General features: G+C 43.8%; 1 protein-coding gene across 4 annotated transcripts in view; it reads right to left on the minus strand.

Moving 5' to 3' along the window:
* Nucleotides 1-3,474: 3,474 nt before the first annotated feature.
* Nucleotides 3,475-26,649, minus strand: part of ANAPC1 (anaphase promoting complex subunit 1) — a 35,308-nt gene continuing 12,133 nt past the window's right edge. For 2 of the 4 annotated variants that reach the window (XM_063327927.1, XM_063327926.1), the window contains exons 20-47: nucleotides 25,556-25,704; nucleotides 23,814-23,892; nucleotides 23,681-23,717; nucleotides 23,504-23,574; nucleotides 23,198-23,376; nucleotides 19,208-19,434; nucleotides 17,857-17,975; nucleotides 17,047-17,318; nucleotides 16,489-16,723; nucleotides 15,208-15,299; nucleotides 14,900-15,034; nucleotides 14,639-14,721; nucleotides 14,408-14,486; nucleotides 13,736-13,810; nucleotides 12,960-13,036; nucleotides 12,635-12,725; nucleotides 12,490-12,543; nucleotides 11,993-12,186; nucleotides 11,530-11,616; nucleotides 10,896-11,013; nucleotides 9,948-10,025; nucleotides 9,448-9,515; nucleotides 7,685-7,823; nucleotides 7,206-7,292; nucleotides 6,535-6,630; nucleotides 5,996-6,194; nucleotides 4,904-5,038; nucleotides 3,475-3,832 (exon numbers count right to left, since the gene is read on the minus strand). In XM_063327927.1, coding sequence (XP_063183997.1) covers nucleotides 3,717-3,832; nucleotides 4,904-5,038; nucleotides 5,996-6,194; nucleotides 6,535-6,630; nucleotides 7,206-7,292; nucleotides 7,685-7,823; nucleotides 9,448-9,515; nucleotides 9,948-10,025; nucleotides 10,896-11,013; nucleotides 11,530-11,616; nucleotides 11,993-12,186; nucleotides 12,490-12,543; nucleotides 12,635-12,725; nucleotides 12,960-13,036; nucleotides 13,736-13,810; nucleotides 14,408-14,486; nucleotides 14,639-14,721; nucleotides 14,900-15,034; nucleotides 15,208-15,299; nucleotides 16,489-16,723; nucleotides 17,047-17,318; nucleotides 17,857-17,975; nucleotides 19,208-19,434; nucleotides 23,198-23,376; nucleotides 23,504-23,574; nucleotides 23,681-23,717; nucleotides 23,814-23,892; nucleotides 25,556-25,704 — 3,371 coding nt within the window. In that variant the 3' untranslated portion in view covers nucleotides 3,475-3,716. Of the gene's footprint in view, nucleotides 3,833-4,903; nucleotides 5,039-5,995; nucleotides 6,195-6,534; nucleotides 6,631-7,205; nucleotides 7,293-7,684; nucleotides 7,824-9,447; nucleotides 9,516-9,947; nucleotides 10,026-10,895; nucleotides 11,014-11,529; nucleotides 11,617-11,992; nucleotides 12,187-12,489; nucleotides 12,544-12,634; nucleotides 12,726-12,959; nucleotides 13,037-13,735; nucleotides 13,811-14,407; nucleotides 14,487-14,638; nucleotides 14,722-14,899; nucleotides 15,035-15,207; nucleotides 15,300-16,488; nucleotides 16,724-17,046; nucleotides 17,319-17,856; nucleotides 17,976-19,207; nucleotides 19,435-23,197; nucleotides 23,377-23,503; nucleotides 23,575-23,680; nucleotides 23,718-23,813; nucleotides 23,893-25,555; nucleotides 25,705-26,649 lie in introns of those variants that run through there. The other 2 variants (XM_063327928.1, XR_010070146.1) reach the window with 2 other exon arrangements.

Below are 26,649 nucleotides of genomic sequence, written 5' to 3' on the forward strand. Positions count from 1 at the left end.
CAGCGTGGGCGGAGGAGCCGCAGGGGCGCTGCTGATGGGTGGCAGGGAGCCTCCATGTCCCATCTCCCCCATCACCATGCCGTGGCCGAGGGGAGCTGCTGCTGGCCGCAAAGCCCTCCAAGGGGCCGATCAGCCTGACTCGCACCCACAACCAGAGCAGGTCCCAGGGCTACCCCGAGGACCTCCCCTCCCCACCCTCCCGCCCCCAGACTGGGGCTTGCCGGGGCTTGCTGGGGCTTGCTGGGGCTTGCCAGGGGCGGGCTGGGTGCATCCCCTTTGCCAGCAGGGTGCTCGCCCATCCACGGCAGGGGCAAGCTGGGGCAGGCTTGGAGGTGCCGGGATGCTGGGCACAGGGCATCCTGCCAGGAGAGGCTGGGGGGGACGCTGCAAGGGCGCCCCTCTTAGCCAGGCAGAGACGGGGGGGTCCCCCATGTGCTAAGACTGTCCCTGCCTCGCCCCCCTGCACCTCCCAGGGCACCCCCCACACCAAGCAGAGCACCCCCCCGCCACTGCCCAGGGGTGGCGCACGCTCCATGGGCGCTCTGGGACCCGCAGGGGGATGAGGCAAAGCCCAAAACCCAACCAGCCGCCAGCGCTCAGTTTAAATGTGAAATATTTAAAACAGTCACCCTGTGAGAGCCCGGCACCAAGCAACACAAAGCAGCGCGAGGACCGTGAGGCGTCGCAAAAGCTATCGCATAGATGTATTTTTTGCAATTCGCAGCCAGCAGCTAAAGCAACCGGCATCTTAAACGACTCACAAAGCCTTGCCCGCAGCAGTAAATAGCACCTTACCCTGGCAGGCCGGGGGGAGCCCGGGGCTGAGGCAGCTCCCCAGGGCCGGAGGGAGCGCGGGGGCCCCATGTGAGGCCGGGAGAGCGAAGCTGGCATTCGTAACGGGCGCCAGGCACCCCGAGACACAACTCCTCCGCCGCTCTGCCCAGATCATTGGTCCAGGTCGTGGCGGCGGCTGCTTTCAAATTCTGTTAAACCTTAAAAAGGAAACAGGAAGCCTCTCGGCTCTTGACTTCATGCAGCTCGAGAGGTTTGCACACCCACACGCCCTCCTTCCTACCCCCCCAGGCTAAAGCAATGGCAGGCAGGGCACGGGGGGGGTGGTGGCAGAGCCGTGACCTGGGCACGTTGCACTCCAGGCATCAAGCTGGACCCGCGAGCATCCCAACCCCAGCTGCATGGGGAGACGCTTCCTCCAACCCCAGGGAAGCTGCACTTTGCACCTCCTTGCAAGGGGCTTGCTTAGAGCCTGCTTCGGTTTTTCGTTTTCTTCTTGGTTCCTTCATTGTCATCTTCCAGCTTCCCAAGCCACCAGGCAGCATGAGGCCGATGCCAGCGGGAGCGTGGACCCCGGGCGCCAGACTGCTGTCCAAAACTCCTCGGAACATAGGGCAAACCCCCGCTTATCCAGCAGGAGAGCACATCTTCGGTTCAGGTTCCTCAGCTCCTCGCTCAACATCCAGCATTTGCATTTTCTGCTCTTCCTCCCGCGAGCGTGCACAGGGCAAAAAAGTAACCGCGCAACTTGTCCTCTTCATGGTTTTGGGTTCTGTTTGGGGCTTTCGGTGGCTAAAAATCATTCCTCTGCAGAAAAGTCAGGGATGGGGAAAGCAGTTTCATTAGCTTCGGGAAGCGAATGTTTAACGCTTCACATTTCTCCAATTGAGGAGGAAGAAAATGACTTCCCCAAACTGCAGCCAAGGGAGGAGGTATGCACACCCCCAAGCCCGGCACGAACCCCTGTCCCAAGGGAAGGAACAGCCAGGATCTCCCAGTGGCAGGAGCAGGGTTTTCCATACCTGGTAACAGGTTTATTTAATTCACACAAAAAAGAAGGTACCCTTTGGGGTAGGTGTTTTTTGTTTTGTTTTTTTTACAAGACCAAACCCCACTGTCTGCAGGCTCCAGCTGTGTGAGAGGCACCACTTGGTGCTCCCTCTCCTTTCCAAAATCTCCAACGCAAACCCACGGCCCCCAGGAGCGAGGCACAGGAGTTCCTGCGAACTCTGCGCAGGAACTTCCCTCAGGACACGTCCTATTTCCCCTTGCCCTCGCTGCTCCACCCATGAGCATGTTGCCTGCAGGGCGCCTCCTTTTTTGCAACCCATGTCCTCAGCCAGGGCCAGCAGCAGGACAGACACAGGAGATCTTCAGGCCCAGGTCACTCGACCGAGCTCGAGCTTGCAACGAAAACCCCATCTGCTCACTTGCCATCATCGTGGCGGGGAGCCACGCAACCCCCCCACAGGATAGCGCAGGGGGCTAGCGTCAGAGCTACAGCTCCAAAGCAGCAGCCTTTGAGGTCTTTGTCCATTAATTTGGGTAAAGATTTCACCTCCCCTGAGACAGAACACCCTATGTGGGTGCTCAAGGAAATGAGATCAACTTCGGAGCAGCTTCAAAAACAGGGATGAGGGGTGGGATTCGTTACAGGCCCCACATGGTTGGGACTCAGGTCCTTCCTTCAGGACATTAGGTTAATACACATTAAATGCACTCATTTTAATAACAGTTAGAAGGTTTGTAAGTGTTCTACTTTTGCTTTCTTCGTAATCACTCTCTGTTGTCTTCCTCTGTCCGTTCGTCCCCTCCCTAAAAATCCTTTGGCTCCTCTACTTGAGGGCTTGGAAAAAGAAAAGGGGACCAGGATTAGGACAAGTCCCATAGAACAAGATCAAATTTGAAATTTCAGAATAAGCGCAGTCCAACAGCTTGGCTCTAGGCTGCTTTGCTAGTAGTAATCATTCAACCCCTGGCAGCTGCTTTTGTTGGAGTAACTCCACCTGTTTTATGAAAAATTAAGTGCCTGGCCTGCCCAGAACAAATATGGAACCAGCCACGCTCCAAGTTCAGTGCTCTGGGGAAATACATGAGGCAGCACAGCAGAGATGAAGGAAACACAAACGAATGCCCAATTATTTAAATTGCCTGTAAGTAGTTTCAGTTCTTGCCCAGACATAACGTAACGTAGTGGAGGCAGGTGTTTTCTCAGCAGCCACTGACTAATTGCAGAACAAAGATGAGAAAAGAAAAAAAAAAAAAACAACAAAAAGACGTAAACAGTGCAGTAGTGAGTATATCGTGGATAAGTTGGAGCAGGGCAATTTATACTCACAGAGTGTGTATGCTTATGGAGGAGAAATACAGTAGTCTTTACGAAACAAAAAAAAAAAAAATACTGCACAAATGAGACTGAAAGATCCTGCCAGTTCTTGAAAAGCATACTTGGCACGATGTGAGCGGCGCGGCAGGTGGCTTGCTTTCCCTTCCAGCCTGAGACCCAAGAGGAAAAGCAAGTTTGGCATCTTCTGGGCTGCCTATCTCCTAAAATCTACAGTACCTCTTGGAAGTGGATTAAGATACATCACAAGCAAAGAAGTTTGAAAACCATGGAAATCGTACAGTTCCCAGCCAAGGTCTTTTCAGAATTCACCACAGAAGACATATTTGTAAACAATCCTTAGTTACAAAAGTAAATTTATTATTAGTTCACTTTTACAATTTATTTTTTTAATTCATTGTAACAATTTATAAATAACTCCTGGCCATAGCCACCACAGCCAGGGACAAGCCTGAAGTTTTACGTTGTTTGAGAAGTTACAAAATCCAGTACATTTTACCTGTACGTTTTTGAGAAGCATGAAACAAGATACAGCGGGCTCTGTCATTCCGTAATCACATGCAGAACGAATGCCACAGACCTACAGCACCATAGACTGCGGATTTCTAAGCAACAGAGGAGCCAGCCTTAGCAACGCACGAACTGGCATATTCAACTGCTTGAACTTCAAAAGCAGCTCAGAGAAGCTGGCGGTTCCTAAAGAGATTAAAGAAAGAAAGAGAATGAGCACATATTGGTGTAACACTTGCCCAATAAAAGAACTGTCAATAGAGGAAGGACAGCCTGTCAGTGTGCAGGGTGTATCTCTGGAGATGTGCTTCCTGCTACTCGTTTTGGTGCAACGCTGGTTAAAAAGTAAATTTTTATATTAGACTTTTAAGAAACCCCAAATTCAACTAATGTGGCAGGAACTCTCAGAATAGAGGGGTGTAACAGGTAAAGAGGACACAGAAAACCAGGATTTCCATAAAGGTCTTTTGACCTGAACAGATACCCAGGCACCTGACTGGAAAACATCCAAGACGAGACATATGTGTCTCTCTATATGAGCTTATACGTTGAGGGTGTCATCACCGGCAGAGGACTCCCGTGCTGGGACTGCGGCCTCTGCAGAGCTTTCAGCAACAGATTCCTCTCATCACTGAGGTGGTAACGTTCATGCCTGTCACACCCCTAAGTAATCCACAGAGTCCCTTAAATCAAAGCCCAGCTGCATTTCTCTTGCAACCCGAGATTCCTTAGGCAAACAGAGGAGCCCCGGCATATCCCCAGCCTGAGCTGATGGAGAGCAAGAGAAAAGCTGCTGAGTGAAAGGGCCCAGAATTTCCCTGGATCCCAAATCAGATTATCACTGGAAGACTAGAAGAGCAGGTGATCACTCTAAGTAGGTACTTATAGGAAACAGATTTAAGGACATTCAGGATACTGCTAACCCAAGAAAAAAAAAAAAACACACACTTTCCCCTGTCACAGCTCATCTTACATGGTCTTAATGCCTGCGAGAACATCATTACCTGCAGATCAGAAAAGACCTAAGACTTTTTTTATAAAGGCCAATTCTGGCTTCTTTAGTCCTGCGTAAAGCTTCTACCGTTTCTGTCCAGACTCAAGAGAATTAACACAGAATAAAAATCGGTGAAACAGCTTTCAGAGGAAACGCAGGCTGTCACATAATTTACAGGATATACTTCTTTTAGTATTCAAGGCCAAATCCAGAAGCGTCTGTCCATGCAAGTCCAGAGCGCTGTCCTGCACTCCAGGTCTTACCTTCCAAGCCTCCAGCTGCCAGCTGACCTGGCATTGGGACAGAGTGGTAAATAAGGAAGCAAGCCAGCATGCTCAGCTGAGATTCCTCCGCGGGCTGCCCACTTAGGTAGGAATGCAGAGAGACATCCCCTCCAGCTGTAATATACAGGAGACACTGATGAAATTTAGGGAGCATTTGTGGGAGGAAACAGAAAGGCAAGACAACAGCATTTCCACAGAAGCAGCCCACTGAAAAGAGTCTCCATCTCCCCACAGAAGGTGGGCTAGGGGTTTGCTTGCAAACCTTATTCCTTCTGCCACAGCCACCCTACAACCTGTTCTCTCCTGTGGTCACCTCTCGCTTTTGCTCCTAGAAAATTCTCCCAGTGTGATATTAGGAAAGCATTTCCTCTGGGAAACACAACCTTCCACATTGGCCTTCCAGGGCCACAAAGATGATCCGAGGGCTGGAGCACCTCTGCTATGAGGACAGGCTGAGAGAGTTGGGGTTGTTAAGCCTGGAGAAGAGAAGGCTCCGAGGAGACCTTATAGCGGCCTTCCGGTACCTGGAGGGGGCCTACAGGAAAGCTGGGGAGGGGCTGTTTGCAAGGGCATGTAGCAATAGGACGAGGGGCAATGGCTTTAAACTAGAGCAAGGCAGGTTTAGATTAGACATTTGGAAGAAGTTCTTTACAGTGAGGGTGGTGAGGCACTGGAACAGGCTGCCCAGAGAGGTGGTGGAGGCCGCATCCCTGGAGACATTCAAGGCCAGGCTTGATGAGGCTCTGAGGAACCTGATCTATTCCCTGCTTACTGCCGGGGGGTTGGACTAGATGATCTTCAAAGGTCCCTTCCAACCCAACGGACTCTATCATTCTACGATTCTACGTTACCTAAACTTCCCACCAATATAGCCAATCGTAATTCTTCAGTGAATGTTTCACACCAAAGACGCTAAACTGAAAGCAAGTCGTTTTATGCTAACATGCATGTGCCTTCCCTTCTGTTACCATTTTCCAGTAATTTTGAGGCAAAAGTCAACCCAGATCAGTAAGAACACAAGAACGCTGAACTGCGATCATGGCTCTAGGATTAAAGGTATCTTCTCTGTACCTTGAAGCCACTGGTCCAAAGTATTATCAATAGTGCACTTCATCACAGGCAAAAATTCAGAGTTCATGAAGAGTCCTCGGTTTGGATTCCTGCTCATCCTCTCCTGGTGACTTCTGGAACTGAAAAATTCTAACACCAGCTTTATCTGCCACAGCTCAAATGTCTCAGACATTTCTCTTCTTTCTAATCTCCTGACAGCCTAGCAGAGGGGAAATACAAAGTGACTGTGAGAATGTGAACTGGAGGAGGAAAGAAACATTGCTGCCATAAACATGAAGTAAATGAATCCTAAACCCCACCTTGCCAAGGGCTGCCCTTCTGAGCACCTACTGAGAAAATCTGCCAGCTAATGCTTCTGGTGTAATTTTAGTCTTCATTAACTTAGATTACTTTCCAATTTGCTTTTAAAATCTCTGCTATCTCCCTGTAAGCTCGCTAATACCCCCTTCTTCCTTTCTGTCTTTACAAAATCACACACAAGGAACAACACTCTTATGCCAAAGTGTAGCTTTAAAAAAGGAAAAAAGTGTTTACTCCACCTGATCTATTGCTATGTACGTGGGCAGCATCTCTGGATTTTCTTGGGTAACGCACTCATAAAGGATTGAGGAGAAAAGATCCAGGATTTCCTGTTTCTGATAAAAGACACATGTTTAACAAAGCACACATGCTAGATACAATTTCTTTCAGGTTCTCGCACTGCTCACATTTCCCCCCATTAAAGTTAACCCATGCACTGACATTACATAAATTAGTGATAGCTAACCATGCTACACAGCTTCCTTTCATTCTTGGGCTTATTAAAACTAGGCATAACGCAGCTATATTTTCTCCCTCCCTTAAGTCATTTAGTGCAGAGAAATATAGTGCAAAACACCCCAACCCTTCTGCAGCGACTTCACCTAAATGCTTCAGGACACTGAACAGGGGTCTCAGTATTTGCTAAACACATTCTGCAATAAATACCACCGGTGTCGACAACTAGCAGCAATTGTGATGTAACCAATGGTTAAAAAACAAAACCAAACCAACAAAAACTACAGGTCGACACTGTTTTACACCTCTGTATTACAAAACATCCCTTAGAATATTCCCTGTTCCCACTACTTGAAGGGCCGAATTCTGTTCCTCAGTTTAATGTAGGTTTTTTCCCCCCACCTTTTATTCACGTAAGCAAGAAACCATGCTAGTTCACATCTAGACATCATACCTGGCCCATGTTCACAGTTGGTTTGCAGAAGTAATCAGCGAATGAAAACAGAGCAGGATCAGAAGTGAAAGCTGAAATTGCTTCTGGCTAAAAAACAGATTAAAACACCCTCTTAAAATGATCTTACTGGTTTTACTGCACAAACGTACTAGCGATTTATACCCAACCCTTCCTTCCCCGGCATAGAAACAAGAAAATTGTAACCTACATACAGCACATCATGGGCAAAACGTGTCCCAACGCTTCTGTCTGCCCACGACAAACGTACATTCACATAGCCGCTCTTAGCTTAAGCTCATTGCATGCCCTGTGAAAGCCACTAGACTTCCTTTCCCTCAAGCAAAGCAAGTCACTTCAGTACTCATAACCATGTGGCAGAGCTAGGTGCTGGAAATAAATAACACAGCACAACCTGCTGTGCTTTCCTCAGCCTTTCTAGAGACAGCATTCCTGGCAGGAACCCAGTTTGGGAGCGATACCTTGAATGCCCGAGCTTCAGAGTTTCGGTGAGTAACAGTTTGTGCTAAGAGACTGCGCCAGCCCATCGGGTCCTCCTTGTAGGAGAGCTGCCCAGCTCTTAGCTTCACATACAAGACACCACCTTTGGAAAGAATTGATCTGAAACAACAACAACAGTGCTTACTTTAGATTGACACATATACACAATGAGGCAGATCTGTAAAGGAAATGTGAACTCCAACAGCTCATGTGCAATAATATGCCTGTTTAAGGCTTTGTCCTGATTATTTAAACCCTGCCTCACCTGCATATGCATAGAAATCTTGGTATCTTCAGGGCAGGCTGCTACCAAAAGGTGATGTGATGGCAGGCAATGGTGATGAAAGAGGGCTGAGCCCTACTGATACAAGGAATCTAACTTCCTGAAGCCACTGCAGGTTCTTGTTAGACTCTCTAGGATGAGCTCCCAGCACCAAGGAAAACCATGCAAGTTGGTATCCACAGTTTTAAAGGCATGCTGTGATGGTCCTTCCTCCATGTAAAAAAAACCCCAAGCCACCACAAAACAAAAAAAAAAAAACCCAAACCACCACAAAACCCCACTATTCCTGGCCCAGCCTACAAACAGAAGTATGCAGCAGTTCAGAGTTACACCACTGCAAAGCAGCTGTATGTTTCCCTGATTCAGAGTATCAGTTGCACTATTAACTGTAGGCATTGCGCATCTTTAAAATAATTAAGTTATCTGTACTGAAACTAACTGCTTAGCATAGCAATATTGCAGCAATTCACATGCAGTAAGTAAGATAGGGAAAATTATTTCTCGCACATGCATTTATCTCCAAAACACTGCCACCCAGATCTCTATCATCTTAAAGGTCTGAGGACAAGATGTTGTGACATGAGAGCTGGCAGATTCAAAGCATGTGGAGACCCAGATAACAGGTAAGTCCCAAAGGCAGCAAGCTCCTCAGTCACCCACGCTGGTTTCTGCTGCAGCAGCACAGGAAGGCTCTTTTGGACAAACAAGTGCTCAAGTGTGGTAAAGGCTCAACCCAGGAGAACAAAGCTGGCTTCTGCCAGCGCTGGTGCAGCAGTTGAATCAGTATGTGCCTCCTGATCTGGAGGAATCTGCACTAGATGCTGCATTGTGGTGCCTAATTTAATCTCAATAGTGGCATTTAAATTAACTAGAAAAAACATGCTACTGATGAAAGATGCAGCTGGCTTCTTCTATGCTGCTCACAGCAACAAGTTACGCTGTAGGCTGTTAAGTGCAAAGATGAGAATGATTTTGCCCACAGATACTGTATTCCGGTAAGATTTCTGTTTTTCACAGTTGCCTGACGGAGAGTTAAAATGCAGTAAGCAGCACCTTGTATACTTCACGTAACATGAGAAAAATAGTATTTCACAAAACAGTAACAGTTAGCTACAGTCTGGGAAACATGACATCACATCAACTCAAAACTAAACTAAAACCATGAGTTTAAGATGGTTTCTGGTACTGCTCAATCCTGCTGCCAATATCTGCGGTTTTTACTATCAGGTTTTCCCCTGCCCTGTTTTTGCATGAATTATTCACATCAATAGGTGAAACCAACTACGCAGTTTCTTTCTTCACCCTAAAGTGCTATCAAGTGCACAACAGCGAACCGATCAAAACCAGACTTCTTTCCAAACTGTAGGTGTTACAAGTACAGGAGGTTTTAAAAAAAAAAAAAATTAAAAAAAATATTACTACAATGTTATTATTCAGTTAGGCACTATAAAGAATACTTACTTTAGATGATTTGTTCCCTTGCTTAAATCTATTAATAATTCCCAGTACCGTGGTCCCTTCACTCTGATCTGTCAATGTAAGCATTTTTATTACTAGATATGAACAAAACCATAAAATTAAGTTTTCTACATAAGTTAAGTTCTTTCTGGGCTCTTACAAGGGCATGTGCCCTTTTGCAGTGTTACCCACCCTGAACACCGAGGAAGAGCACCTAGCTTTGTCTCTCCTACAGCGAAGCTTTCTGGCACAGGGAACTCCCTACTACACCAGATCTTGAAAGCATTATGATCAAGACTGAAGAGAATGGTGTTGCATAATTTAACAAGTGCTCCATAGTGACAGAATTGCCTTCAGAGCCATTACTATGAGACAGCATTGTCCAGAGTCTGGCCAAGGTAGGACAGGGAAACAAAGAAAAGTCACTAAATCTCTGTTCTGGCACTGTTTTGTGACACAAACTGGGCGATTAAATTCCCCATTAAAATGGAGACTTCCTTTACCTGCTTCAGTAAGTGAAGCTCTGGAAGAAGCGTGGGTGCCATCAGTTCCTCGGTGGCTTCTGCATACCACTGTGTGCCCTTCAAAATGCCAGCAGTATTCATGTATTAGTAAAGGTCATTTTCATGTGAAAAGACAGACAACATGCATCTCATTTATAACAACTCCATTGGTAGAAGTCAGTCAGTTTCTGTTCCTGAGTTCTGAGTAAATACATGACTTAGCATTGCCTTTAATGTCAGGAAACATAAGCCTAAATTGAAGGTATATTTCCCCCATGGACGAAGCAACACATAACATTGTGCAAGTCGGGCATCCTTCAACTGAAATCTGAAGATTGAGAAGTAAACTATATTATGAACATGCAGAACTCTCTGCTAGAACCACAAGGGATCCATGCTGCACCTCTTCTCTCCTCAAATCCCAACAACCCTTTCTTTAGTCCTTTCATGAGCACCACCTGTCTCACCTAAGCCTGTACAAAATAAATCCTGCAGAAAGGACTCTTCCCCAAAGGACACACAATACAGGCACCAAGGACAAACATCAATTTGCTTATTTCAGCAGATTTAGGAGAAGGCTTTTAAAAGCACGGATGGTTCCAACCACCTCTGTGTCTTTGAAAGCTCTTCCTCTTTAGAAAGAGGAGAATTATGACCCTGGGTCAGTCATGACACTCTGGACTGTTTGAAGACTTTGTGGTGTCTTTTACTTGTCCTGTATTCTGCTCACGTGTGCTTTGATGTCACCTTGAAAGGTGTGAGTGGGCTGAGCACAACCCTTCAATTATTTGCGTAGAATTTGTCTTGTCTCCACCACAACTTGAAAACAAACCCAAGTCTGCTGGCCACAACAATGAAAATAGTGTGCCTTTGGTATATCAGAGTCTTCAGTTGTCTCCCACACTTTCTCGAAGGCCTTTGCTCCTTACTGACTCCCAGACACATTACCTTGTATGTAACCTCTATCAGTGCGTAACAGGGAGTGTTTGTATCCACATCAACGGGTGTTAAGAGCCTTGGTTCTGCCGCCAGCACATACAGGTGACGCAAAGCCTGAAGATGGTACCTGTGTGTGGGAATAAAGAATTCAGCACTGTGCAGTACAGGCAGGGAATAACCCCTAAATACCAAACCACACACAGCCCAATACCCAAATACAGATGTTAATTAAACTAAATAGAAATTTGTAGTAATGTTGTAGGTTTCATATTTTTTTTTTAACACGTACGGGTTAGCTAACAGAACAGGGCTTAATGAATTGTAACCAAAACTGATTAAGAATCATAGATGGACAGATCTTCCATGAAAATCTTTACAGCTGAGTAAACTGGAACAGTCACGTCATAGGAGTACAACGTGGAGCCTCAGGAAACCTGCTTGCATTTTCTCACTGATCAAAGGTCACTACCATCATCTTGTATCTTTACTTATTTCTTCTGCTTTCCGCTTTTTTTTTTTTAAACCTTCAAAAATTTATTTACAGAGCGCCTAGGTAGAAATTCTAGATCATTTGTCTCTAGATAACCTCTGTTGTAAGAAGATGATTTAGCTTAAGGAAATATGAACCCTAGTAAACACTTACCGATTGTCTGTGCTGTGAACAGGGAAGTGAGGGTACAGAGCACAAAGGAGAGCAGCAATCGAAGAATTTGAAGTGCTCAGTGAATATCTGTAGAAAAACATTATCTGTTAGTTTCAGTGCTAACAAAGGCTGACCACTAGCAAAGGTGTTCAAAATATTCCGGTGTTCCAGGGAAGGGAAAGACAAAGTGCATACAAGCAAGGAATTTATCAATGTGTTCCCACAGCAGTCAAAATAAACACGTAGCAGTAGGAGATAAACACAAGCCAGAAACATTCCTATGGCATTCAAGTAACACAGTATCCAGGAAACAGAACTTTCATTTGCAATAGAAAACGTCTTTATGCATCTGTACGTTATTTAAAAAAAAAAAAAAAAAAAATCAAGTAAATTGCACACTGCTCCGGCTTTTGCAAGACAGGTGAACAAAGAAAAAAACCTGCCTTTGGAAACTGCAAGTTACCTTCCTCCTCCCAGAAAGAGAAGTCCCAAAGCCATGTGGTGAGCCAAGTGGAACCCATAGTTCATCTCTCCGCCTGTCTTCTTGTGCATGAAACGGCAAAGCTGAAGGACTTTGAGGTTTCCAGAGCCAGCCATCACCATTGCGAGAGACAGCAGCAAGACGCTCAAGCATGTTTCGAGATTATAGTGACCTGTCTTCAAGTAGAATAGGAAAGGCATTATTACACTTCTGTGGTCAAACGCACGCCTCTGGTCGGTCTAATGCGCTGCTTTCTACCCCGGAGTTTGAAAACCACATTCCACAGAAAGAGGGAGAGCGGAGAATCAGTGAAGTCCTAAGCAAAAATGATTCACAGCCCTGCCACTTTCTATAAATAGTCTGTAGTATAGAAAAGTAAAAGGGATGTTTTTGTATCCATTACGGTTTTGGTGACGGTAATCACAACACGTTACACACAAAGCCTCTTTTTCATTGAGGGAAAACTAGAAAGAACTTACTATTGAAGCTGTTGGTGCTGACAAACATTTCAGAAAATCTGTTGCATATTTGTACTGGAAAGAAAAGAAATGCATACTAAATACAGATACAAAAGATACGTTACAGCTCTATGGAAATTGAAAGGAAAAAATAAAAACCTCTTACCAAGCACTTAAATGCTGCCAGATTTTCTGAACCAGCAAATCGAAATCCCAGTGACAAACACGCTCCAGCAATGATGTAAACATGAGCTTGCCTAATAAGCAACATAAACAGGAAATGACTAAATGTTTCTCTTTTCCTCATCTGAATATGCATCACAAACTCCTTTATAATTAAAGAAAGGGAAAACTGGAAAGAAAGACTTATCCTTTACTGAAAACAGAGAATAAAATTTCCTAAATATCAAGGGAGAGATTTTTTTGCATACTGGTATCTCCATAAAGAGTTCAGCTGCATTTTTCAGAAGAATTTTTTACATGTTACTTACGCCAATGTTTCTAAACTCAGGTCTTCAGATGAAGGCAGCTCCGTTGCATGAAGAGATATACTGTTCTCTCTTATGATCTACAAAAAAACCATAAGAGATTGCAAAATTCACCTGGGGAAACTGATTAATCAATTGAAACTCTGGGCATTGAGCGTTCATTAAGTGATACAAAACAGGCCTGTTTCACACGCATATAAAAGCTGGGCTTTTTTCCACATGCTATTGCTCCTTTGTACTTCTGATCCAAAAGGGACACCTTTCAATACTCCTGGATCTGGATCCCTTAAAGATTTCTAAAACAATGTCAAGACTGTGTCAGAAGCACGATGTTATCGCATCTACCCAAATATGAGAGAAAACAGAACAGGATGAGACCTAAAGAGGCTCTGTAGTCCATCAACATCCTGTATTTCTGATAGATATTTATCTAAGTTACTCATAATGCCCAACTGAAACCTCCTTGCAGCAATTTTGCACCTGGTTTCAAGCTTGGGCAATCTGGAGGAAAGTCTAATCCCTTTCTCTCTCTGGCACCATTTTACATCTTCAACAGTTGTATCCCTCCTCAGTCTTCTCTCTAGCATGACGGGATGGGAGTCTCCAGTGCTCCTACGTAACAGTCCAGGAATCCAATGTACACATCATCTCTGTCACGTGAACACAATTAACAGATTGTCTTGTGCAGCTCACGTGACTAAGGAAACGTTCACAGGCAGAACAATCCAGCGAGATGTATAAAACCGGGAAGTATAAACACATTAAGTGTAAATACTTACTTGAGGCACGTTGCTATTAACCCACTTGGAATTGGGCAAGATGTCATCCCACAAAATCAGGCATCGAGCCAAGGTCTAAAAGAGTGAGAAAGCCAAAACATAAGGAAGTAAAAAAACCCAACACAAACGGTATTTTTAGTGTGCTAAATGCATCCAGAAATGCAGACAATCCAACTACACACTAGCAGCTTCTTCACTATTTCTCAGCCTTCAAAACAGAAATTACAAAATCGCTTTTATTTTAAGAGATGCAAATTCTGCTTGCAGAAAAAAAGAACTACAGAATAAATCCTTGCAAGGTATGTATCTTTAGCTGGTAAACAGATGAAAATTCACTATGTACTTGTAACAGCTGCTGAGGCTTAACTTATTTTTTATCTGTGAAATTAATTTGGGAAAAGCTATAAATATTTACCTAAACATTTAGCATTCCCCATAAAACGTATGATTCAAATATTTCTCAATAAATTCTGTCTCTAGTGCTGAAGGACAAGCAAGCTGCCTTACTACAAGCAGAAACTGTTTGAAAGTATGAGTTTGGCTGGCAAGCAACAGGGTTACCAGCTTTCTAAAGGATTCTACCTGATAGGCATCTAGGCTGGATTAAAAACTAAAAAAAGATTAAAAAAAATTTAAATAGACTGAGAAATGAAACAAACAAACAAATCTTACCCTCAATAAAAGGAACTCTGGTTTTACAAAGTCCAGCAAATACATGGTATCTGGTGCTTGAAGCCAGTCAGCAATTGATCTGTAGGAAACAGTAAAGGAACAGGGTTTCCAGATCATATTTCAGCAACGCACAAAATTGAGCAAGCCACACAGAACAGAGGCAACATTACGGCAGTTTAAACCGCTACTGCAAGTTACTGCAAAATGTCTGAGCAATTACAAGGTTAATACCTGTTATTAGTCTTTAGGTAGATCATAGCAAGCGCAAGCGTGGCACCCGGGCAAGTAACATCCACATTTATGGTGTCTCCCTCCTGTGAAAACACAACGCATACTTTCAGGCCAGCTGACTAAGAAGGCAACAGCCTGTAGTGATGTGTACGTAGTGTAGCGATGCGTTCAAAGTCAGCAGGTGCATAGAGACACACACTTTTCAGACTTCCAGCTATTGCTATTTTCAGCTTAAATGAGCAAAAAGTCATGAAGACGTACCTTGATTTGATAACTGGGAGACTTGTGCTTCTCTCTGTGCATTCCTGCCTGGAATCGCCTGTGACCCCCAACCATGTACTGGTAAAGCTGCTCGGGAACATTGAGGTCTGACATGCCTATCAAGTTACTGCCATGCTACGGAATGAAGAAGAGAAGAAATAATATGGAAGTGCCTTCCTATATGAGAAAAAAAAATGCTTTCAGCCAAAGGCAGTTGGGAGTCAAGGATGAAACAGCTCTTATTACCCCCACCCCAATATAGAATGATTCTTCTACTAGTTGCAGTTGAAACGAAGAGAGGCACTTACCCCTAGGCAAACCATGCCTAAGGCTAGCCCAGATGCAAGTGAATAGGACTCTCTGTCTGTGCAGTACTCCATTTCTGGTCCAGGGGGTCGTCCTGGAGAAAATAAAAATCAGTGAAATTAATCTTTTAAAATTCCAACTAAGTAAATGTTGTTTAATTAAGTACTACATTCCTAATGAAATGAGAAAAAAAAAATCCGCCCCTTCTCAACAGAGTCAGGAAAGTTCTGAGTGGAATTACAAATATTTGTCACTTAACCCATTCATCACCAAACGGTGAATCCCTCCAGGAGCAGTACATATTGCTAAATGGTATGTTTGGAGTTCAGAGAGACAGCGAAAATGCCATGTTACAACTGTGTATACTTTAAGACCTCTCAACCTATTCAAATGTTTTCAGCAGAATTCAAAAGCTGTTACGAGAAAAGCTCGCACACATCAAATTCCCAGAAACAGATACAATTTCCCCCTTAAAATTTATACCAATTTTCTAATAAATTATACAGTCTCTTTTAACTAAAGTTACATATAAATGTGAATAAGAACCTACCTGTTACAACTAAAATCAGAAGAACTATGCACAGAACGAGGACACAATTCAGGTAAGAAATTTACCATTCAGAAACATCTCTTAAAGACTGCTCTTTAGGAGGACTTAAATAAAATTCGCAACAGAATTTAGGACACAGCGGCTGTACTTCCAGCAACGTAGTGAGTCAAAAAGACTGTCCTTGCAAGCGGAAAACATTTTTTCCCCTATCCCTTGTCTCCATATCTGGTTTCTACAGTGGCAGCTACCTCACGGACAGACATGAGAAACAACAAATGTCTGGGAAGCATCAGATGCGCTGGGTATACAAGTGTGCAATGGATCTGCTCAAAAGCTACAGAGGGTCAAGATCTCTGCAGATACAGCAGATACGGTCAGGAGGAACGTGTAGTTCCTGCAGTCCTTTTACCAAGCACCTGGCAACCCCAGAAATCCCAGAACAGCTCTCATCAAACAAAATTTCCAGACGGGAAGTATGTGGGTCCAGCAACAATGCTGCCACATTTCTACTAAATTAAACAGTTGTTCTACGCTATGCAAACACACAGTCCACAGTAACTTCTGCTCCTCTGAAAACAGAAGACGGGGTTTGGAAAATGACGGGTGAATATTGTGGTGGCAGATATATAGTTAAAAATGTTAAAATTCTCAGCTCCACGATGCATTGTGCAAATCATTCACATGTTGCGATTCTCCCAGTCCTCATCCCAGTTTTTTCCGTGTTGGCACCTACCTATTTCAGCCAGCAGAACCTCAGCTGTGTGCCTGTGAGCAGTGCCCTGATAGACAAGGCCTATTCCTATCACAGCAGCCACCTGCACATTGTGGGGGACATCCAGCTCTGTTGAAGTTGGTGGCAGGAGGGCAGGTATGTGGATACTCAGGAGGCGCGTAATGGCCATATCCATTGTGCCCAGCTTGGCGGCAGAAACGCCAAGCAACAGCCCAATACTTGTCATTTCATGGCCCTAAGAAACGAAACAAATATTAACAACCAAAGAAAGCAGACCTGTTCAGAAAGGGAAAAACGCTTGTCCCAGTGTTCCATTTACCTCTCCCAATGAGCTGTGCACAATATGGAAACATTAAGTGATAATACTGCTGAAAATCTTTCAAACAGAAAAGAAGTCCTGCGCTACTAACATTAATGAATAACAGTGATATTCTTTCACACCAGGCAACTTCCAATTCAGTGTTTCAAAGAAATATTCTGACTTTTCTTTCTTGTTTTGTCTAAAGAATTCAAGTCCTGTAGATATTTCTCTCTGTTGCTTATGAAAAAACATCTCACCTTTGTTAGGTAGTCATGTATATTGAGCGTGGCAAGTTTTGTGAGGTGCCCGTTGAGACCCAGAGCCATGAGGAAGCCTGCATATTCATTTGCTAGTTCAGCAATTTTGGGCTTGTTATAGACAATCCAAGCAGAGTCGATCTGTGAAGCAGGTGCTATCTTCAGGCCGGCGGCTACTCCGTTGTGAAAGCTGGCCCAGCAAGCCATGTTAGGAGGCACATCGATGTTCCCACTGTTCAGATCAACAGTGGTGTTCCTAGGAGGAGCACGGCCTGCCCATGACAAAAATCATGAAAAGCACTTAGGTGAATCCAAACCACTTCAGAAACACCTCTCAGCTTCAGTTAGGTGCCATGTGAATAAACACTGACAGCACACTAGGTAACACTTCTAATCTGAGACAGCCTCCAGTATCTTCACGCATGTCAGAAGACAGACGCACAGTATACTAGATAAACAAGCGATGTGGACTTGTATGTGTCATACCCAACACAGACCAGCTGTGTGTCCTTAGGCAATTTATGTCACTTTTCTCTGCTTCTCAGAATACACCTGATATAAAGTCTCAGCGTTAGATAGTAACACTGGCCTTGACCATTCCAGGACAAGAAACTAGTAGGTGGCAGATTCAAAACCAGAGTCACTTCTCCACAAGAAACACTTCAGCTATGAAACTCTGCGCAGAAAGACACAGAAGATACTACAAACATTATAAGAGGTTCAGAAAGAAATGGAATAACAATTGAAAGAAACTCCATCATGTTCTGTTGAACACTGAATTTATTTGGAATAAAACACTGACCAACGTACCAGTTAGATTCAGCTTAGGGATAGGTAACTGCTCCGTTGGAACAGGATGATATGAGAACAAAGTGAACATTCCTCGTCCAACAGGCAGTGCCATGGTTCGCTGGCACAGCTGTAACAACCTGTCGGGGAGATGAAACAAACCAAGCCAATTGCTTAATACAGGAAATTTTTCCAAATACTTGACAAAAAACGAACCTACAGACAACAGGCACTGGCATTTTTTTCCCTGACTACAAGATAGCACGCTGTCTTTCGTTTTTTAGTAGGCCAAACTTTGGTCCTTAAAAGATTAATCATAAAGATATACTTTAGCTGACATCATGGTGAAACTTGCCACTATTTTTCCCTGGTTTTGCTGGTTAGACAAATCTGTGCTACGGACAATTTAGCAGCCATATCAGAAACAAGGTGAAAGGAGAAAGCAAAACAAAGCTGATTGCCGTATGGGATCTTGCTATGACTAGTGATCACATCTAGTAATAACCTCTGTGTCAGAATTAATAATGTGCTTCCAAGAATGCTGACCACAATTCTCTATGATTTACTCTGGAAACACTTTCTAGACTTGTTAGATTACTCAGCTTGTTAGTTCAGACAATAATTTGATGCATTCCTTTAGCTTTTTAGCTTTCTACTTCTGCAGAGTGTTCTGCACGTTAATGATGCTCTGAAGTGTTTTTTTTTTGTTTGTTTGTTTTTTAAAGAAGATACTTTTAACACCCTCAAAATAAGTGAGCAAAGAAGCAGGAAGGGAGCAACTGTGAGGCCACTGGGCATATAACAGCTCTGATAGGAGATTTCAAAACAGAGAGGGATGGGACTGTGAATTTGCTTTCTGTAGAATTAATTAGGTCCCCTGACCCAAGCCTTACTTAGGCCTAAGATCAGACCTGAACAAAGGGCTCTCCAGTTTTAGGCAGGGGATGGACGACGCTTTGTTCTCTACAGAGGCATTTTCTCTAGAGAGTAAATCCTCCTTATATTTCTTACTTTTTAGGTGGGATAAAAAAAATGCTACAATCTGCTTTCAAACCCTAACTGATCTCAACATGCTGTTTGGGATTCACACTAACAGTCTTTCCCATACACTGCTCCAACGTGGAGAGCCCTCCAAATCAAATACAGCAGAGTTTTTATGTACACTGAGCTTCAAAGACTTGGATTATGAAGACCAACACCCTTCTATGTGTCCTTCACTCAGGCCTGAGTACGTTAGTGCTCAGGTCGGACTAAAATAAATTGCACTGTTTGGTTAGACATACTTAACTTTAAGCCACTAAAAATACTCAAACAATTTTGCACCTGAGTGAAACGCTAACAAAATACTGCTAGAAATGGAGACAGTGTTTACCGGTTTTCTTTCTCTTCTATGTATTCATGGTCACTGGCTTCTGGCATCTGCACTACATTGACACGTACAGGACGGGCACTCTGAAGGAGCCTGCGTACTTCCTGCACTCTCAAATCCTCGCTCCATATTAGTGACATCACTTCCTCATTCATGTCATTCATGCCATCCTCATCCTCTTCCGATTCGGTTCCGGAGGGAATATCAGAGGACAGCACTTGACCCACAGACTGCAAGGGAAAGAGAAAGGAAAGTAGTTTCCAGTAGTGCACATGGATATTGATAACTGTCAGAAAGCCAGCAAATACCAGCACCACAATTAATTGCACCAAGATGTGTCTGTAAATAGACTCAGATTTATGCAATTATGAATGATGGTGTTCATCCACTCCTTATGCTAATTTAGAAGGACACAAGGATTTCTGAACATTTTACTCAACTTTTTTTGCACATTTAAATGGGATAAATAACTATCAAGACAAGAGGAGGTGACACCTCAAATGCATCAAAGATGTAGCAAAGGCTGTTGAGCAAGGACTGACAAGCGGGAGCTTACAGAGGTGACATATGAAATAAGAGAATCATAGAATGGTTTGGGTTGGAAGGGACCTTAAAGACCATCTAGTTCCAACCCCCCTGCCAAGGGCAGGGACACCTCCCACTAGACCAGGCTGCTCAAAGCCCCATCCAGCCTGGCCTTGAACACTTCCAGGGATGGGGCAGCCACAGCTTCTCTGGGCAACCTGTTCCAGTGCCTCACCACCCTCACAGTAAAGAATTTCTTCCTAATATCTAACCTAAATCTCCCCTCTTTCAGTTTAAAACCGTTGCCCCCTGTCCTATTGCTGCATGCCCTTGCAAACAGCCCCTCCCCATCCTTCCTGTAGGCCCCCTTTAGGTACTGGAAGGCTGCTATAAGGTCTCCTTGGAGCCTTCTCTTCTCCAGGTTGAACAAGCCCAACTCTCTCACTCTGTCCTCATAGCAGAGGTGCTCCAGCCCTCGCATCATCTTCATGGCCTTCTGCTGGACCCGTTCCAACAGGTCCATGTCTTTATTGCGCTGAGGGCTCCAGAGCTGCATGCAGTACTCCAGGTGGGGTCTCACCAGAGCACAGTAGTGGAGCAGAATCACCTCCCTGGACCTGCTGGCCAGGCCATACTTCTTTTGATGCAGCCCAGGATGCGGTTGGCTTTCTGGGCTGCAAGCGCACGTTGCTGGCTCATGTGGAGCTTCTCGTCCACCAGCACCCCCAAGCCCTTCTCCTCAGGGCTGCTCTCAAGCCGTTCTCTGCCCAACCTGTATTTGTGCCTGGGATTGCCATGACCCAGGTGCAGGACCTTGCACTTGGCCTGGTTGAATTTCATGAGGTTCACACAGGCCCACCTCTCAAGCCTGTCCAGGTCCCTCTGGATGGCATCCCTTCCCTCCAGCGTGTCGACTGCACCACACAGCTTGGTGTCACCGGCAAACTTGCTGAGGGTGCGCTCAATCCCACTGTCCGTGTCTCCGACAAAGATGTTAAACAGCACAGGTCCCAGTAATGACCCCTGAGGAATGCCACTTGTCACTGGTCTCCACTTGGACATTGAGCCATTGACCCCAACCCTTTGAGTGTGGCCGTCTAGCCAGTTCCTTATCGACCAAGTGGTCCATCCGTCAAATCCATGCCTTTCCAATTTAGAGACCGGGGTGTTATGCGGGACAGTGTCTAAATGCTTTGCACGAGTCCAGGTAGATGACGTTGGTCTCTCTCCCCTTATCTACCAATGTTGTGGCAACAAAACCAAATTTGTTGAGCATCATTTGCCTTTGGTGAAGCATTTCAATGTATATTAAAACAGAGGTTAAACTCCAGAAGGCACAGAGTCTCCTGGTGAAAACCTGCTTTTAGAAGCACCAAGACCTACTGACCCTCAACCCAATCAGGGCTGCTGTTCCGTGTATTCTGTTCATAAACCTGTGTTATTTTTCTAAACATTGATGTTTTGATGAATCACGGCTATAATTCGGATTCCCCCTTCCCAAAAACCTTGGAAAAAACAAGATATATGTTAAAATAAACAGTCAGCCTGAATGGTAGTAAATTCCAAATGTTTGTTACTGTCAGCCAACCTGGTTTTCACCACAGCACCAGAACGTTTTTTGAACTTCCACACCAGAGCTACATGACCAGAAAAATACTGAAGCATTTAATTGCTTAGAAGCACTGTGGAAAAGCCCTCTCCCTATGCAAGATTTATGAAATCCTCGTTTAAGACCCTGTCCTCCCCTGTTGGTTCACATCACAGAAGGGATGCACAGGACCACCGACAAGAACGGTAGGGATAACATAGGTCGGGATGCAAGAGAATACGTCCACAATCTGCTTGCTCTACACTTGTTTCAGAAAGGCTGTCACTCTATCTGAAGCATGGTTCATTTTATTTTTAAAGGGTTCTTCAGAAATAAGCTTTCCTGCAGAATATACAGGTTCCTTATGGTCTGACAAAATAATCTGGATGTTGACCCTAAGGTGGGCCAGCATATTCTTCTTTCTGTTCCATCTTTCACAGATGAGAGATTAATTTAAAAAATAACAAGGCAAGTGATGACAAATATTGTTATGATAAATCTAGGAACAAAAAAATCCCACACCTCTTTCTGAACTGGTCATTTTTCCTGTTCTATACCTCAGAATTTCAGCAAGCTGAAAGACACAGAATCACACCAACTAGATCAAACACAGGGTCTTCCTAAGGCTCACCGGTTGTACATGACACCAGGCAAGTAAATTAACAGCTGATGAATGAAACCCAATTTCTTCTGATAAATATGCAGTAAAATCTCAATACATAACTGCACCACCCATATAGCCAGCGTCCGTTTTGAAACAGGAAACTCCACCCTACCCTCCTCAGAAATGACAAACAATTTGGTGTTTGAAGATCACTTTATCCTTTTAAGGCAACATATATTCGAGGCATTGTTATAAAGTAAGTGATAAAATCAAATTTATCATCATTTTAGGATTCAGTACTGTTACAGTTGGGCAAAAGTTCACCAGCAGAAAATAAAATGGATTTTTAATGAGTGGTGAGACATGGGATTTGAACATGTTGAACATTTTTCTGCTAAATGAATTAACTTTTTTTCATACGTAGTTAGTCGTGAAGCCTCTGTTAAAAAATTGGACTAATTTTAATATCTCTCCCAAACTTCAGACAGCAAAAAGGATCTTGACCAAGATGTGCTTGAGACTACAAACCCCTCTTCCTGACTTCTGAAAAGGCTACAGACAATCTGGTACTATTAGGTGTTTTATGCATGCCACTAGCCAGCTTTCAAGAAGAATTCTGGCTTCCAGAGTGTTCTCAATAAAAAACACTTACATGAGCTACAACTCTATGAGATGCTAGTGACTCCCACCATCAGAAGAAAATAATTTAAGAGAAACACACTTTTTCATTTTACTTCAGGATACAAATAACTAAACCCTTTTAGAGATAAAAGAGAAATATGAAAAGCTTATTTCAGAAAGCAATGCAGTTCTTCCAGAGGAGAGGGAGGTGCCAGCCATGCCAACCCAAGAAGCAGCCAGACTAATGAATACCCTCTTCCTCTCCCTGTGCCTCTGCTGTTTTGATGGCAGAGCTTCTGGACAGAATACCTCTCTAACACCTCTCAAAGGTACAGCCATTCTGGAGAGGAGGAGAACTTACAATTACAACAGGCAATCGAATAGCTCTGTAGGCAAACCAATTGAGCACCATGCCTAAATTAAGTTTAAAATCTGTTTTATATTGACAGTTTGCACAGCTATGCATGTGCTCTTTCAGTGCCAGATGGTGTTTTTTATACCGATACCCTCGCATACATGTAAGCCCTGTGTTGCCCTCAATCTTGAATTCTGCGCTTTCTGATGCCCTGAGCATCAGTAGATGGTGGGGAAGTTTCTGAACAGAGTGCTCTGTGCAATACCCAGTATCGTGAAATCCACTTATGCCCATACTCACAGATTTACCCTTTTGCAGGTTCCCTTCACACGCCTGTTTGGACAGATCCTGGCGCCCAATCAAGAGACAAACTGCTTCTGGCCAGTCTGAGGCAGGCTGCTCTCGGCAATAATATATTGCATCTCTAATAGGAAGAGCTACACCAAAGGGGAGAGACTCCAGATCTCTTAAGGTGAAACCTTAAAATTAACGAGAAAAAAAAACCTGTTTTATCAAAACTAGATAGAGTGTATTTCATATTATGCAAGCACAAGACTATTACATATGATTGTTAACATTTTGCACAATGATAAAAGCTGCTCTTACCAACATTAGTCATCCAAATAACTAACTTTTCAGCCAGGCTGGAAACAGATGTGCTCTGTCTGAAACTGCATCTGTAAAATAAAAAGGAATAAAGGAGAAGCCAATAAAAGCTAGCCCAAAAGTCAGCAGAAAGTCAAAAACTCTCGAGTTTAAAATAATACTAAAAAAACTCCATACCGATTGTCATCCGGTTCTATTTGCTGTTTTCGTTGCCCTAGGAAAGACAAGGCCACATTACTTCCACATTCTCCAAACAACAGAATAGCACAAGACACTAGAAGATACTATGATGGCATCAAAGCATCATTACCTGATGTAATCTTGTACAAATAATGGGAGGCTTCATTAGATACAGCACTCTCGTCACCAAGTATATACAGAGCCACACTCTGGATAGGAAAGAGACACCATAATAAATAGTCACTTAGTGTGCAGCTACTGCTATACTGCCTAGCAAAGCAGGCAGAAGATAACTTCAATAACTTAAACAGTGAGACAGGTTTATTAAGAAAACATTATTAGTAAAAGGAGGTTGAAACAACTGCAGCAAGTAACAAACTCTTACACTTTAAATTTTTATCCTGGAGTTTGGAAAAAATAAATCCTGAAACAATTAATTCAATTTTCCCTAATAATTGTTTCAAAGGTAAAAAGAAAAAGATCTTCTGAACACAAAAACATGTTCCTAGTATATTTCCCATGCTTCTCATTTCATTTTATTTCTCTTGCAAAACACACACACCTTCTACAGACACCATTTTTTCCACTTAGTTTTCTCCACATCTTGTATACTGGCTACTTTGTGAAGGCTTTGAGTGAAAAGTTGTTCCTGATTCAAAGCAGGGTCCGCTTCAGCTATATAGCCAGCAAAATCAAAGTGATCTGTCATCCTATTTACTTTTTTGATACTGACAGACAAGCTGGCATGCCAAAGGTAAAAAACACAAGTAAAAATCTTTCGTGCTTTTCATTAAGATTTTCGGCTAAGATACACTGCTAACATGCCAGCTCTGACCTCCGCACAGGCAAGTCACGCAGAGGTAGGAAAAAAGACGGAGCTGGATGGACAGACACAGGTAACATCCCAAGGAAAAGTCTACAGTTCTTTAGAGCTTGAATGCAGAAGCAAATTTTAAGTGAAAGCATCAGCACTTTAACCAGTCTCAGTGCTGCTGCTTCAACCCTCCACACTCTGAGGCAGAGGACAGGCTGACTCCTAGCAGCTCATACTAGAGACTCTGTAACTCATCTTGGACGCTTGGGTCAGAGCAGAGTCTCTCCTCCCTGTTTTGCTCTTCAACCACCCCAGGCTCAAGGCCTCCGCTCTGAACCCTGTATTGGCATGTTTTCTCCATAAGCGCTTTGTGAATAAGCGAGCAAGGCTGACCAGGAGATAACATCAGCACTTATAACTACTCATGCGACTAAATGCTTATGTTGATACATGCCCAAGAAGAAAGCCGGGAAATTCTCACTCACAAAATACAGTTAGCTTTGAGTTACATTATTACTTCGCACATGCCACTACTGCAAACCACAAAAAAAAACATAAGCAGTGAAGCATAGGATACTCACTCTGCACTCATGAGCTCCCCTTCCCAACCTCAAATACCTCCTCCCACCTGCTAAAACCCATCCACACCCTTCAGTAATATTAAAGTAATAAAAGAGAAGAGGTGATTCACAGGGATTTCTCTCTGCTAAATACATATTATTCTCCACGTGGAGAGGCTGACACTGCACAGTTTACTATACTTCAGGGATACTCAAGAGAATTTCATGCAGACCGATGAGGTCTACTTCGTATGGAGCATCAACGCTTAGAGATGCTTAAGTCTCCAAACAGCACAGTTACAGCAAAGCTATTTATCACAGGCTTAATAACCCTCCAGTATGCCCCTGTGGCTCCACACAGTACAATTAAACCCTCTGTTATTTGACTTCACATTGGGGACGCTTCACTCCCAGGAAATTAAGAAGCTGAGGCAAACCCTGGCCACAGTACTGCTATACTGACAGAATAAAGCATATCCTTTTTACCAAAGTACATACCACTACTACCAGTTTGCTCCTTTCACAAATTCCTGGTAAGTAAGGATAAGGCTGCACTGCTTCTCCCTTCAGACAGGAACTCAGCCACTGAAAGATACTTGGAGGCTCAGCAGAAAAAAATGAGGGCTGGTGCATGAAACCTGTTTGGACTTAATCATATGAACAGCAATGACACCGAGTTCATGGCAAACACAAAAATTCTCCACTATTCCCAAAGCAAGCCCTACAGTACTTCTATTTTACTACAAACCCACAGCATTTCCCCAAAACGTTACAGATCACATCTCCCTCCTATTAGATGGAAGTTTATAGCTAGACAGTAATAACAACATGAGACACTTATTTGTCTTTCAAGAACAAAAACTATCTATCTCAGCCCACACTGAAAAGGAAAACATATAAAATTAGTAATTCTCCAAAACCTCACTGGAACAGTCTTGTAATTAAACAACAATAAATTGCTTAAGTGAGAGGACAACCTAACTATAACGTCTTTGCCTTCCCTGATCAGAACATGAGTAGCAAAGCCTGGCCAATCATGAGAGATTATTTTTTTTTGGTCAGGAGGAACTACTAGTAGTTTGTGTTGCGTGATTAGCAAATTTCAGCTGGTAGCACATTAAACAGGTGCACAGATGACACAGGACCTTAATTTAACTTTAAGTTTTGTGGTTTCAGCTCTGATTTAGTTTTTATGAACTTTAAACTGAGAGCCTGCCAGTCTAGCAATGCTTTCCTCAAGAGAGGCACGTCTCACTACCAAGCTTTTCCACAGTTGTCTGCTAACATTTCTTAGCCAGCCTGAGCTGGGAGTTTGCCAAGGTGAAACCATCATTCCCTCCCAAGTTCTTGTTCCGTGGAGTGTCCCATGAGGCGCTGGACTGAAGGCACCAGCTCATGACTATACTATGCTAACGTCACTCCAGTCTTCTTAGGAGGCTATTAAAAACAAAGGAACAAGGCAACTTCGGCACTATGAACGCAGCTTTGCATATTGAGATTAAGTCCTGACCAGCTTCAAATGGAACAGTTACCAATGTGCTCAGTATTAGAGATAATTTGCACATCATTCTCACTGAATATCCAGCTTTGCA

The sequence above is a fragment of the Chroicocephalus ridibundus genome, chromosome 3 (genome assembly GCF_963924245.1).
Source record: "Chroicocephalus ridibundus chromosome 3, bChrRid1.1, whole genome shotgun sequence".
NCBI classification, from domain to species: Eukaryota; Metazoa; Chordata; class Aves; order Charadriiformes; family Laridae; genus Chroicocephalus; species Chroicocephalus ridibundus.